A 12,635-nucleotide genomic window follows, 5' to 3' on the forward strand; every position below is an offset into this window, starting at 1 on the left:
CGCGCGTAATGTTGGGGTATGCAGAGGCAGCTAAAGATAAGGGTGATACTAGCAGTGGGCCTTCTCCAAGGAACATTTCAGGGATATCTTGTTCCTGATGGGATAGGCTCGGTTTGACCCCAGGTCGATCGGCAGAGTAAGCTCTTTTCCTGGTCTCAACTCTCAAGCTACGCTCCCGGCTGTTGCGTACTTGGATGGGATTGACGCCCCGTGACGGTCGCATTCCTGGACGAATGCTGACCACGTACAGGACGGCCAAACGGATGGAAGCCATGTCCAGGATGCTGGCGAAACCCTTCATGCAACGGGGAGAGAGCAGTATGCATGTATTCTCAAGGTCAGCTACCACCCCGCATTTTCCCCAATCGCCCCGTGACTTCAAGCTTGACCTGCAACGGTCGTGTCGGTGTGGGTGGAGTCTAGTGAAGCTTCATCAGACCGGCATTAGGAACCGATGGAGGACCGACTAAAGAGGGGCCTTTCCGTGGGGGTCGCAAATAACAAGCTTATGGGCCCAGAGGACGTTCTTGTCGGTAGCAGTCAATCCTTCATTTAACGTTACTTTTGGAGGTTGGTTAGGGGTTTGTGTCATACGGCAAGATCCACAGCCAACAGATATCGAGAAGAGATAAGGGGGGGAACCATCTATCATGCAAGTCCCGTGCGGGGAATTGAGTTGATAGGACGATCATACCTCAATTCTCCGCGGGCAGTACTCCGATTCCGACAACGGACACGCTGCTGGGCCAATTCGGCGCGCAGCATGCGTCTGATGTAGAATCAGAGTTTCTCAAGAGAGACCTTTAACTACTATGGTCAAAGAACCAACACAACCTCCCAAGTATCTATCACCTGCATCAACAACCCTTGCCCGGCCTAGCACACCATCATCTCACCAGCAACCAGAACAATGTCCTCTACCAAGACCCCCGTCCTCACCGATAAGGCCCCCAAGCCCCTGCCGGGCATCTACAGCCAGGCCATCATCGCCAATGGCATGGTCTTCTGCTCCGGCGCCGTGCCCATGGACCCCGTCTCCATGAAGATCATCGACGGTGACATCCAGGCTCACACCGTACGTGCATGAAACCCCCGACGAACATTGAATGTAGCTAATCTGTGGTTGCAGCACCAATGCATCAAGAACCTTACGGCGATCCTGGAGGGTGCCGGTACCACCATTGACAAAGTTGTCAAGGTGAACGTCTTCCTGGCCAACATGGACGATTTTGCGGCCATGAACGAGGTCTACTGCACATACTGGGGCGAGATTAAGCCTTCTAGAACGTGAGTTGCTTGATCGTTGATTACTGCTCGAGATTTTGTTTACTGATGAGTTGTGTGTAGTTGCGTGGCGGTCAAGACTCTGCCTCTCAACGTTGATGTTGAGATTGAGTGCATCGCTGTGTTGTAAGCTAGTTGACGGGCTGAAAAGCAGATCTAGTAATAAAAATAAAAGTTCAGAAATGTCGTTCTCTCAAATGTCTCAGTGAATCTTTTAATAAAGACTTCCACGGCTGACGAAGATTTCAACAACTCATTACGCTGAAGATGCACTCGGTGAATTCTGTAAAAGACTTTATGAACGTTTCCTGACTTTCTAGTCAGAGTCATCCGGGAGCAAGTGAACATTAGATCTTTTGATTGAGTTGAGTTATCATTGGAACTTCAGAGCGTTATATCCTTGGGCGATTCTTCAAAGTCTAGAGTAACTCAACCAACTTCTCCACAAACAGCGTAATCGCCCTCCTCCCATCCTCCAACGCCTCGTCCATCGCAATGAACGGATGCGGCTGCCCCTTCATAACATGCAAATCCACCGCGACCCCCGCGTCCGCCAGCTTCTTCCCCAGCGCCTCGCCCTCGCTCCGCAACACATCAAGCTCGCCCACCACAATACTCGCCGGCGGCAACTTCGCCCAATCCCCCTCCCACAGCAACGGGCTCGCCTCCGGGTGCGCCCAGTCCTCGCGCCGCGGCAGGTAGTGGTAGCGGTACCACAGCATCTTCTCGGCCGGCAGCGCGGGCGTGAACTCGTTCTCGCGCCAGGAGGCGTGCTCCGGCGCGGCGGACTCGACGGTGGCGGTGTTGTCGGCGACGGGGACCGAGAGCAGCTGGACCGCGATCTTGGGGATGTCGCTGCGCGCGGTGGCGCGCTGGCACAGGACGGTGGTGAGGTTGCCGCCGGCGGAGGAGCCGCTGAGGGCGATGCGGGAGGTGTCGAGGCTGAGTTTGGAGGCGCCGGCGGAGGTGGCCCAGAGGAGGGATTCCCAGCAGTCGTCGACTGCGGCGGGGAAGGGGTCTTCTGGGGCCAGTCTGGGGATGTTCTTAGTTACAACTCACTTTGAAAGGCGCGGGGGAACTTACCGGTAGTCTACGCAGATCGTAACGCACTTCGCGCGGTTGGTCAAATTCGTAGCAATTACGTTCTCGGTGTCAATGTTTCCCAGCACCCACCCGCCTCCGTGAAACCAGATGCACAACGGCCATCCCTTCTCGGGCTTCTCCCCCAAAGGCGTGAACGCACGAACCAGGATATCGGGCCCGGTCGTCTCTTTGCGCGGGATGTGAAAGTCCTGCGCGCTCGCGACCTCGAGCTTCGGACCGGCACCGGGGATAAGAGTACCGCTGGCCCTAGACGCCGAAATGGGCTGGTGATGCACGACCTGCTTGTCAAAGACGAATTTGTTGTAAAAGTCCTTGTACTCGGGGTTGATGCGGCCGAGGACCGACGGGTGCAGGGGATACGGCGGTTCAGGCATGATGGGGTCTGGTGGAAGTAGAGGTATGAGATGGGGCAGGGGGTACCGATTGGGCTGCTTAGTTGAGCTTGAGGTGTGTGTCTCGCAGAATCACAGCCCTTTTTTGCTTCTATATGACGAAGATGTGGTGATGTTTCCGGCTGCAGACGGGCACGGCGGCCGATGATCCAGGCCTCCGGTAAACGGATGCTCCAAGTTGGCCGATAACGTTGCCCGACTGCAACAATGACCCCCAATCGGAGGTGAGCTCTCGCCCCCACGTAATTATCAGTAAAGGGCCCCTCGACAGTTGAAGCGTTATCTGAGAGGAGAGGGAGGGTGCTGGAAATGATACGGTATGCGTGGTTGCATCATTGCAGGGATCAGGTTCAGTCACACAGCTAACCCCGCATTCGGCGCTTTTCGATACGATATGTTCGGACATTTAATGGTTCCCAACGTCGCTTCTCATGTGCGGGAACGCGGGGGAGCAATTGAGAGAATTTGTGTTACGTACGGGCTTTCCTGTCCTGAAAAAATAAGGTACTCGACCAACTGTCTGAAGCAGCAGCAATTGAGAAGGAAAAGGTCTTCCTGCTGAGTGATGGGTGGTTCAGGCCTGTTGTCTTCATCGTGGGGTTTGAAGGCAGCCACTTTACAGTGCAGCCACCTACCATTTGATCAAATAGACTACTTGAGGTTCTGAACTAGGTAACTCAGACTCACGAGGTCTAACTCGCTTTTTGTGGTTTAAAAAGTAGGTGTTTTAGTTTACAGCAGCCCAAGCAATGGGGTACAGGCAATGCTTGCCGGCGGCATGTTGCGTCGATCCTTCGGGCAAGCCGACGGCCAGGACACGGCCAAGGACACGGCAACAATTTGGGGAAGAGAAGGCACAGCCACGCCAGACGTGTTAATTGTCGCCTGTAGAAAGCTGCTCGCCAGATCGATTCAGATGCCGATCTAATTCTCCAAAGTCAAGCATGGAACCAACCGTCAACCAATCGCAAAGACAAGGCAGACGATGCTGCACAATGAGGCTGGTTCATCCCGACTTCAAACTCACCAAGCTTGCCAGCTCGTGTCTGACTCAAAGCAAGGGCATCGCAATGCGTCAAAGTCGGAATAAGGTTTGACACGCAGCGCTGGACCGGCCTTGGCATCGTCTGAACCGCCACGCGGGCGATCGATCCGAGTCGCTGGGGCGCGCTGTAAATAGGCCCTCTGCGGCTGGTGATTTCGTTTTCGGTACCATGACGGAGTGTAATTGAGCGTGCGAAATGTTTGTGATATTACTGCGACTTGGCGACATGGAAACCGTCTGTCGACGACGTCGCAAAGTGGCCGTGTCTGCAAAAGTCAATTGACCGTGAATAGAATATTAAAAGGCGAAGGCCCTTTTCAGATCGTAGTGTTCGATAATCACCACGAATCAATCCAACAATTGTCTGTCTAGCTCTTTCAGCCGCACGCATTGATACCCGTCAAGATGGTATCCGCAGCCAAGATCCTCTCTTCCATGTAAGCATGTCTCCATAACACCGACTGGGTGCCAGGCTGAATTAAAGAGCAGCACATTGCTGGCCGCGACGGTGGTAGCGCAGCGCGAGAGAAGATGTTTCTGCTCCAAGCAAGATCTTTCGGAGGGTGCGCCTCCGATGGAGGAGCGGGTCGACGTGGGCTGGACGACACAGGCGTGTGCGGATCAAGGATTCATGAGTAAGTTTTGGTGGTCACCTCCACGGGCGCAGATCAGACGGCTAACAAACACGTAGGAGGCAATGCGGTAAGTTTGCATGCATGTGCTCGCCAAGGGGGTGACATGTGCTCACGATTCGACAGTGCATTATTGTCGCCGACGAGACGAGGGAGAACGACTTCCAGAATGATTGCCTGGAGATTTCTGGGCTGCAGACCACCGGCTGCCTCGACTAGATCAGATAGATGGCCGTGGGTGGCTGAATTGAATGCATTTGGTAGCCTCTCACCCAAGATACCGCATCAGTGCCCTCAAAGAATATCGGAAGCTCGCCCAAGAGCATTGGCGACTCGCTCGTGCATGCATTGATTGTCGTAAACCGGTCCCGTAGTTCTCAGGTATGCGAAAGTGAACACTATCAATTGAGTTGATTCCCAATATCTACCCCCGAGACTCCATTCCTGTTGTATAAATCGCATCGATCGCAAGCGTACATTTGGTATTTTGGTATCCATTGTCCTCGTAGTCCCTTAGTCGACATCGACACCCAGCTTCCGCAGGTCGGCCTTGGCCTCGTCAATCTCCGCCATCAGCTCCTTGTGCGCCTCGGGGACGTCGTTGAAGGTCATGACGTTGTAGCCGAGTCGGGCGAGGAGGTATGCGCCGAAGGAAACGAGGGCCCAGAAGGGGAGCTGCGTGATGATTGTTAGCCAGGTGGCCTTCCGCAAGGTGGCCGCAGGGGTTGACGGCGCGGACGAGCTGCGCTGCAGGTCTGGGAGGAAAATTGTAGACGTACGACGGGGATAATTTGCTCCTGCACCTTGGCGGGGGCAGGAATGAGCTGGAGGTAGAGGGCGAGGTAGAGCTGCGTGGTTCATCGATCAGTGACTGCTTCGCGGGTTCGAGGTGGGATACCAGGGAGGGGTCGTACCGAGCTCACGAGGAGCGCGAGGGAGATGGTCTGCTGGGCGCGGGTCATGGTTGCGGCTGCTATGGCTGACCGAAAAGTTCTTCAATGGGCGGCTGCGTCGAAAGGAAGTTGAAGGCGGCAAAGGAGTGACTGGGAACTGAGGTTCGTCGCGATCCTGGATTCTGCCGGGTTCACGATTCGGGTGGCAGTTGTGAAAAGGAGTCGCGAAGCTGTCCAAAAGTTACGGTGGAGCTAGCATGACTAAGACGGGCACGGACTCTCGGGCGCCCTTGCTTGCGCTCCCGTGGTTTACGCGACGGACCCACCAATGACGCTGCACCTGCCCTTAGAATGCGCTGGGCTTCACCTCCACCATCGTCAAGAGCCTCTGGGTTCGAATCCCTTCCTTCGTGTCTTCTCTTTTCTTTTTCGGTCGTCTCAAGTCTCCCTGGTACTCTTTTCGTCAACTTGGACGAGTCTTTTAACATTTAATCCACTCTACTGTTTGAGATAATCGGCTTCTGACGGATTCGACTTTCTACCCGGCCAGCGCAAGTCACCAGCTGAAGCCTTACACCGCGAGGACGGAAGAGATGGCCCTTTACTATCTGGCTAGGCCTTTCTCACAAACACTTACATGAATTCATCACATTGAATATCCTTAGTTTACCTGGGGCTATCGGCATACGCCTTGCCCTGGAGCTCAATCGCATCAACAATGTAATTCGCACTCAGAAACGCCGTGTCCCCCGTCCCGAGAACACCAAGCGTGAGGGTGTTCGCTCCTTGTCTCAGCGCGCTGGCCGGCACATCCCACGTGTAAACATCGCCAAACCCACGATACGCGCCCCGAGTTACCCCTCTGGAATCGATCAACGTCTACACAGAGTCGTCAGCATACCCACAACATCATCGCTCCGTCGACAACTTACCGGAGCACCCGGGTCACTCGCCTGCCAGTCGTTGATCTTCGCCGACGGCCGACCGCCCTTGAACGACAGCGTCGTGCCCACCCGGAGGACCACCCCGTCCAGCTGGTCTCCCGCGAGGTTGAAGTCGACAGTCGCCACGCCGCCCGCCTTCGCAAACAGCGCCATCGGAAAGTCCTTGGCCTGCGACTTGCCCACCGTGTACGCCCCTCCCCAGCTCTCCATGCGCGCGTCGGATGGATGCATCCGCTCGATCTTGTCGCCGTTCTTCAGCTCCGTCGGCTTGCCGTCGAACTCGCCGATGCGCCAGATGACCGACGGCTTCGACTCTGTGGAGGCCATGTCCTTGGTTACCTTGCCGCCAGCGGTGACCGTCACGTTGTCCTCTGCGACCGGGAATTCGTCGCGGTACAGCTTCATCGTGTACGTCCCAGGCTTCATGAGCGGCGAGGTGAACTTGCCGCCGGACGCTTTCGTCCAGTACTGCGCGTCGCTGTTGAACCAGTGCACCACCGTCTCGAAGTTGTCTGCCACACCCGTGGCTGTGCCTGAGACGCTTCCGCGCCCGCTGTCGGGGACGTAACCGTCGATCTTGAGGGCGTCGAAGAAGCTGGTGTCCAGGTCGGCCGAGGGTTGCGCACCGGTTCTGGTCTCGGTTCAGCGGTGAGTTCCGAGAAAGGGGGGAGTTCGGCATCTTACGTGAAGCGCATCGCGTATGGGCCGAGGAGACCGAAGCGCCACGGCTCCGTTCTGACGTGCCCGCTGTTCATGTACCAGTACAGTTCCTGGTCGCCGGTGCTCTGCGAGTTGATGTCTCTCATGAAGGGGCCGCCGGCCGAGTGCTCGTACGCGTTGCCTGGCATGATCATCCAGACGCCGACATTCTGCGACACAGGGTTAGCTGTTATCTCCTCTATTGCTCGCGTAGACCTACGTTTCCAGTGACGCCGTGGACTTTGTCGTCGATGAATCGATCCGAGGTGTACCTTCCATCGGTGTCAACTTGGCCCAGCCCCTGAGGCGTGAGAACACGCAAACCACACTCACATTTTGCAACGAGTCGTATTATCCGCACACCTAAACGTGTCCTTCCCCTCGAACGCCGTACACCCGTCAAGATCAGCAACATCACCATGCCATCCAGTCGGCACCGCCGCCCGCCTCAGCCGTGCAAGCCACCGCAGCTCTCCGGGCGCGATCTCTCCTGTGATGTGCGTCGCCATGTAGATGGTCGGGTCGTCGGGCTTCGCGACATAGTAGTGCGTCAGCGGCTGCGCACCCGCCTTGACGGTGATCTTGACCACGCCGCCCACCGTGTTCGCCGTGACCGTGGAGGCGCCCAGGCCAGAGTTGATCTGCGACATCTTGGAGGCTCCCTGGTACTCGACGCCGTTGTAGAGGAGGCTTGTGATGTCGCCGTTTGCTCTGCATCTTTGTCAGCCGGCCGATCGACGGGGACATCTTCATGAAGGCCATACTTGTTGACTTCAAAAACGAGCCCGCCATTGGTGTCGACTTTGTAAGTTGTGCTGTTATCGGTTGCCAGGCCAAAGGCCGCATCTGCCGCGCCCCAGATGGACGCCAGGCCGGCGAGGAGGCTGATGTAGTGCATCTCGACCTCGAATCGGAAACCTTGCGATGAGAATGACAGTGGCTTGGATCCCGCACAGGAGCTACTCATCGAACTGGGCTGCTTCCATCTTGAACACGCACCACAACGGACGACATAGCCTACTTATCGTCGCCTCCAAACCCAAATGCCCCCTCATCGTCGAGTAGTCCTCCCGCGCGGAGAACCACCACAAATTTTCCCGTCCTCTAGAATTCTCCGAAAGCTTGATTCTGGCGCGGACGCGTCGTATGTAGATTTGGAGCAAGATCCCCTCATTTCGTCCCAAACTCTGAACGAGCTGCCCTTTCCCGGGAACGTCTGCAGCGAAAGGCGGCGGCGGTGGTCCGTGATGGGGTGACGTGATACGTTAGCTCGAGCTGTAGCCACGCACAGCTGTTTACCTGTTACGGTTTGGAGACGATAAGCATTCGGCTGACGTGCCGACTGGCGAGCTTATTTTGAATGAGATAGATGGAATGCAGAGCGGACAAAAGATCCGCGAATCGCGATGTACGGCGCCTAGAAGCATGGTGCCTAGGTCGCATGTAGTGCAAGGGATCCTGTGAGATTGTTACTATGAGTGAGCTAGATGTTGCTGGGTGATCAAAAAGGAGGGCCACGCAATTCAGTGCAGCCAGAATGTGTAAGTATTGTGGTTTACCTGCTGCATCGAAGTCTCGATGTGTCTCTTAACTTATACAGAGGTTGTAGAAGAAAATCACATCAACAGAAGTGTCTCAATGGACGTTGATTTTGTTGTTGGTCATTGCCCATCTTTCCGGCTGGGGGCATTCACAAAGTATCCCACCGGGAGCCACATCACCACGTGGTAAACGGCGAGAGAAGGAGAAACAGCAGAAGTGTCGGTCGTCGGGGGGGTAATTACTGCCCGGCACAGTGTGCCAAGGTCGATCACCAGAGCAGAATTTCCAAATGCATGGTCGTTGGTTAATCGTTTGGTCATCTCACCTTAGTAGGACGTCCACGGGACCCGCGGCGGTTTGTAAGGATGAGTTGGATGTAACGGGCTGGGGGTGTTCGCCGTGGGCATTCGATGTTCAGACGAAGCACACGTTCGTGCGCAATAGATCCCAAACGCTGCAGCGCGTCGCAAGGCCTCAATGCAAGCCATGCTTCCCCAAAGTTGCCAACACAAGAGATCTTTCGGAGTCTCGTCCGACCGGCGCCCTCCTCAAACTCAAGGGACCGTTGAACTTCATGAAGCAGAGGCCCGCCGCAGGGCAGGGCGCGCGCACAGCCAACACCGCGGCGATCACTGACTCGTGGGGGCTTCGGTGGCATTTCCCCAGGCCCACGCTCCAGTGCCGCTCGCAATCTCAATGGGATCTCGGCCCTGTGTTCTGGCGGAAGATGCCGTTTCGCATTTGAGCGAGAATTGGAAGATTTCGAGAAGGGTGAAGAGTCAAGAGACGTCTTCTTCGGTTTCGGTGTTGGAGATATCCGAGCGCATGTTGCTGGATGGATATTGTAAGTCAACCCTTGCGAAAGGCCAGAGTCCAGACCCCTTCTGTTAACGGGGAATCATTGAATTGTCTACAACGCCGCCATCAATCGCAAGTGGCATGTAAACCGGAAGGCGTTGGCCACTTATCACTCTCTGCGTTTCTTCGCGGGGGTTATAAGGCGAGCTACTCGGGTAGAACCGAGTCCAGTCTTGGCTCCTCACGAACACGATTGCCGACGCCATCATCCTGAAAAGCGGCAAAGACATTAGCAGACGGCATGAGAAACAGGTGACCACAGCCACTTAAGCCATATTGAACAGCAGAGGCACACCGTTTGATGTCCCGTCAAAAATATATTGTGTCAGGGGTCCTCCCCCGTCGCTCCCCCAAACCTTCATGGCTATCCATGTCGTCAATGAGTCGTTCGCGCTGCCAAAACTCGCACCGCAAGGAAATCGGCACCGTTATATCTCGCTCGCTCCTCCTTCCAAGCCACATGATCAAGCCCATAATTCTTGCGAGGCTACAGTATCTCCAAACAATCGAATCCAAAGCAACACTTTCTCACCAACACACATCAAATTTCACATCATCACCATGAGGGTTACCGCCGTCCTCGCCCTCGCCTTGGTGCACGCCGCGTAAGTCCACCCGCCAGCGCACGTCATTAACCTTAATCATTTTGAGTTCTCGTCGCTAATAGATCTGGCCGCGCCCAGCCCGGCATTCGCTGGCTACCTTTGCGTCACCAACAGCGGCAACCCGAACCCCAGCACCAACATCTGCACCGCAGTCGGCGGAACCCCGGAGAAGAGCTACCCCGCGGCCGTAAGTCACGACAAGTCTCGCCTTGGAGCAGGAGCACATTCCCTAACTGACAACCACAGTGCTGCGTTGACGACAGCAAGTTCAGCGCCTACCAGCAGGGCTGCAAGGACAACGGCGGCATTCGCGCGCAGTACACCTACATCTGCTAGAGAGCGAGCGAGTCGATGCTTTGGGCTTTTGAAGCGAGAGTGTTTTTTAGGATACCACGAGCGTAATGTGAAAGCATAATACCAAATAGAGTCTATCAGGATTATAAAGAAGATATGTCACATTGATCTGCGAAACCTCTTGTTGGCGGGAGACTCCCGCCTCGTAAGGCTTAGTAAGTGATGTTCCTGTTCACATCCAATTATCAGGCAGCCGGGCTTGGTCTTTCACCTGGCGTCGAGGACATCGAGACGGACATTGAAACAGATGGCAACCCTGTGAAACGTTGGATCTCTAGATACGGCGTAAGGATGACGGCTCAACAAGACAAAGCTCGGTTGAGAACGCGCAGAACACGGTCAAGACAAATCGATGCATGCAGAAAGGCGATACTCATAAGCCATGAAACAGCAGTCATTCATGAGTATGCTCCTCCTGTACTAAAACCATTTCCGTGGGCGAACTTTTGCGTTGTTGGCAGCAACCTTCCACATTATTTACTATAGAATACTCATATGCCCTGTCTGGTTCAGGCAATCTTGTACACAAGCTTCTCGGCACTCACACCGCCCTCCTCCTGCAACTTGAAGCCCTTCGGAATATCTTCCAGACCACCAAACTCCTTTGGCGGGTTCGGCTTGAGATACCCATCCTCCAGCCACTTCGGAATCACCTGAAGGTACTTCTCCCAGAACTGCTTGTCGCCGCTCCTGTCGCCCTTCAGGTTATCGAAAGCGCCGTACTCAAGCGGCTTCCCGAAGACGGTGTACGCCAACGTGCTCTCGACCTTGACGTACGACGGCGCCTCAACCTCGTCGGCCTTGCGGGGCAGAATGCACATGACGTGTCCGCCCTCAGACGAGATCGTCTGCACAACGGCCTTGGTCGTGTCGACCTCGCTGATGCAGTCAAACGCATACTGCAGCTTGTCGCCCGCCGCCTTCTTCACCTGCTCGATCCAGTCCGCGTCCCGGTAGTCGACCGTCACGTCCGCGCCGAGGCTCTTCAGCAGCTCGTGGTTCCTCTTGCTGCCGGTGGCGATGACCTTCAGGCCCGCCTTCTTGGCGAGCTGCACCGCGTAGAGCCCGACGCTGCTCGTGCCGCCGTTGATCAGGATCGGGAACGGCGCCGAGGCCGGGCTGGACGGCGGCGGCAGCGCCAGGCGCTGGAAGAGGGCCTGCACGACGGTGGCGACGGCCAGCGAGATGACGGCGGCCTGGGGGTCGGTGATGACGTCAGGGACGGGGAATACCAGGCTGCTCTCGGTGATGAGGTACTCGGCGAAGGCACCGCGCGGGGGGTCCGGGCTGCAGCCGAAGACCCAGCCGGCGACGCGCTGGCCCTCCTTGAACTGCGAGCCGTTGGGATTCACGACGCTGCCGGCGAAGTCGCAGCCGATAGTGCGGCCGGCCTCCTTGGCTGAGGCGGTGGACTTCCAGTCTGTCGGGTTCTGGGCTACGTAGTGGACTTTGACGAGGATCTCGCCCGCGCCGGGTTGCGGGATGGGGATCTGGGTGGAATGTCAGTGAATGCGGGGTTGAAAATGTGCTCGTCATGGAGAGGGACTCACCTCTTCAATCTTGGCGGTCTTTTCGCCGGTTGTGACGAGGGCCTTCATTGTTCCCGACATGGTGTTGGTTGGGTTGTGTGAATGAGCTTGATAAGTGAGTGTGTGGTGTAGGCTGGTGGTCAGTGAGGTGTGTCGAGTTTCGCCCGTCTGGATCACGACTTTTATCCGGATAGAGGTTTAAAGTGGGGAGTGACGTTGAAATGTTGTCTGAATAATTGCCTTCGCCGATGAAACGCTTACAAATCTTGCGCTGAACTGATAGACTTCGAGGCGGTTCTGCACGGCATTCGCAGCGGGGATCTTTTGGCGTTGGATCCGCGCAAAGAGTTAAGTGGTTGGACCGGGTCATCCCCACACGTCAAAGCGGACGCTGAGGATGCACGAATTCAAGCCACTGTTGATTTGTAACTTCATCATCGTAAGAAGTTGGAGTTGAGGATTACAAACCTCGTCTTACGTTCTAGGCTTAGTTCGAAAGTAAGCTGCCGATTCACCACCAGCAACAACAAACACACTCACTGCATGCACTCAGTCAGTAACAGCGTCTCTGGCTTCAGATCGTCCGCATCAAACGACCACACAAAAAGGATGGGAGCAAAATGTTCCGAAACCGAGAATCGAACTCGGGGCTATGCCTAACCTCTCAAGTTCATGAGAGGGCATCATGTTGGCCACTACACCATATCGGAGTTGACGATGTGGGTTCATTGCGGGTTCTTGCTTAACACGCCCG

General features: G+C 55.6%; 7 protein-coding genes across 7 annotated transcripts; 3 read left to right on the forward strand and 4 right to left on the reverse strand.

The window, feature by feature from the left end:
- Positions 1-910: 910 nt before the first annotated feature.
- On the forward strand, positions 911-1,414 carry GCG54_00007164 (Protein mmf1; the record flags this gene model as incomplete). The annotated part of the gene is made up of 3 exons (XM_045407151.1): positions 911-1,075; positions 1,130-1,287; positions 1,348-1,414. 3 exons carry the CDS (start codon positions 911-913, stop codon positions 1,412-1,414), a joined length of 390 nt encoding a protein of 129 aa, XP_045266072.1.
- A 289-nt stretch (positions 1,415-1,703) lies between these two features.
- On the reverse strand, positions 1,704-2,762 carry GCG54_00007165 (AB hydrolase superfamily protein; the record flags this gene model as incomplete). Its single annotated transcript, XM_045407152.1, has 2 exons — positions 1,704-2,316; positions 2,368-2,762. 2 exons carry the CDS (start codon positions 2,760-2,762, stop codon positions 1,704-1,706), a joined length of 1,008 nt encoding a protein of 335 aa, XP_045266073.1.
- Positions 2,763-4,230: 1,468 nt separating this feature from the next.
- Positions 4,231-4,676, forward strand: GCG54_00007166 (uncharacterized protein; the record flags this gene model as incomplete). The annotated part of the gene is made up of 4 exons (XM_045407153.1): positions 4,231-4,262; positions 4,315-4,460; positions 4,517-4,527; positions 4,584-4,676. 4 exons carry the CDS (start codon positions 4,231-4,233, stop codon positions 4,674-4,676), a joined length of 282 nt encoding a protein of 93 aa, XP_045266074.1.
- A 294-nt stretch (positions 4,677-4,970) lies between these two features.
- Positions 4,971-5,419, reverse strand: GCG54_00007167 (uncharacterized protein; the record flags this gene model as incomplete). Its single annotated transcript, XM_045407154.1, has 3 exons — positions 4,971-5,204; positions 5,237-5,305; positions 5,372-5,419. The coding sequence occupies 3 exons, from the start codon at positions 5,417-5,419 to the stop codon at positions 4,971-4,973; spliced, it is 351 nt and encodes a 116-aa protein (XP_045266075.1).
- Positions 5,420-6,016: 597 nt separating this feature from the next.
- On the reverse strand, positions 6,017-7,891 carry GCG54_00007168 (Rhamnogalacturonate lyase A; the record flags this gene model as incomplete). Its single annotated transcript, XM_045407155.1, has 6 exons — positions 6,017-6,229; positions 6,283-6,925; positions 6,979-7,163; positions 7,214-7,265; positions 7,327-7,704; positions 7,758-7,891. The coding sequence occupies 6 exons, from the start codon at positions 7,889-7,891 to the stop codon at positions 6,017-6,019; spliced, it is 1,605 nt and encodes a 534-aa protein (XP_045266076.1).
- A 2,063-nt stretch (positions 7,892-9,954) lies between these two features.
- On the forward strand, positions 9,955-10,334 carry GCG54_00007169 (uncharacterized protein; the record flags this gene model as incomplete). The annotated part of the gene is made up of 3 exons (XM_045407156.1): positions 9,955-9,998; positions 10,077-10,185; positions 10,245-10,334. The coding sequence occupies 3 exons, from the start codon at positions 9,955-9,957 to the stop codon at positions 10,332-10,334; spliced, it is 243 nt and encodes an 80-aa protein (XP_045266077.1).
- Positions 10,335-10,861: 527 nt separating this feature from the next.
- GCG54_00007170 (Trans-enoyl reductase fsr4) lies at positions 10,862-11,962 on the reverse strand (the record flags this gene model as incomplete). The annotated part of the gene is made up of 2 exons (XM_045407157.1): positions 10,862-11,842; positions 11,903-11,962. 2 exons carry the CDS (start codon positions 11,960-11,962, stop codon positions 10,862-10,864), a joined length of 1,041 nt encoding a protein of 346 aa, XP_045266078.1.
- Between the last annotated feature and the right edge of the window lie 673 nt (positions 11,963-12,635).

The sequence above is a fragment of the Colletotrichum gloeosporioides genome, assembly GCF_011800055.1.
Source record: "Colletotrichum gloeosporioides strain Lc1 chromosome Unknown consensus_32, whole genome shotgun sequence".
Lineage (NCBI taxonomy): Eukaryota > Fungi > Ascomycota > Sordariomycetes > Glomerellales > Glomerellaceae > Colletotrichum > Colletotrichum gloeosporioides.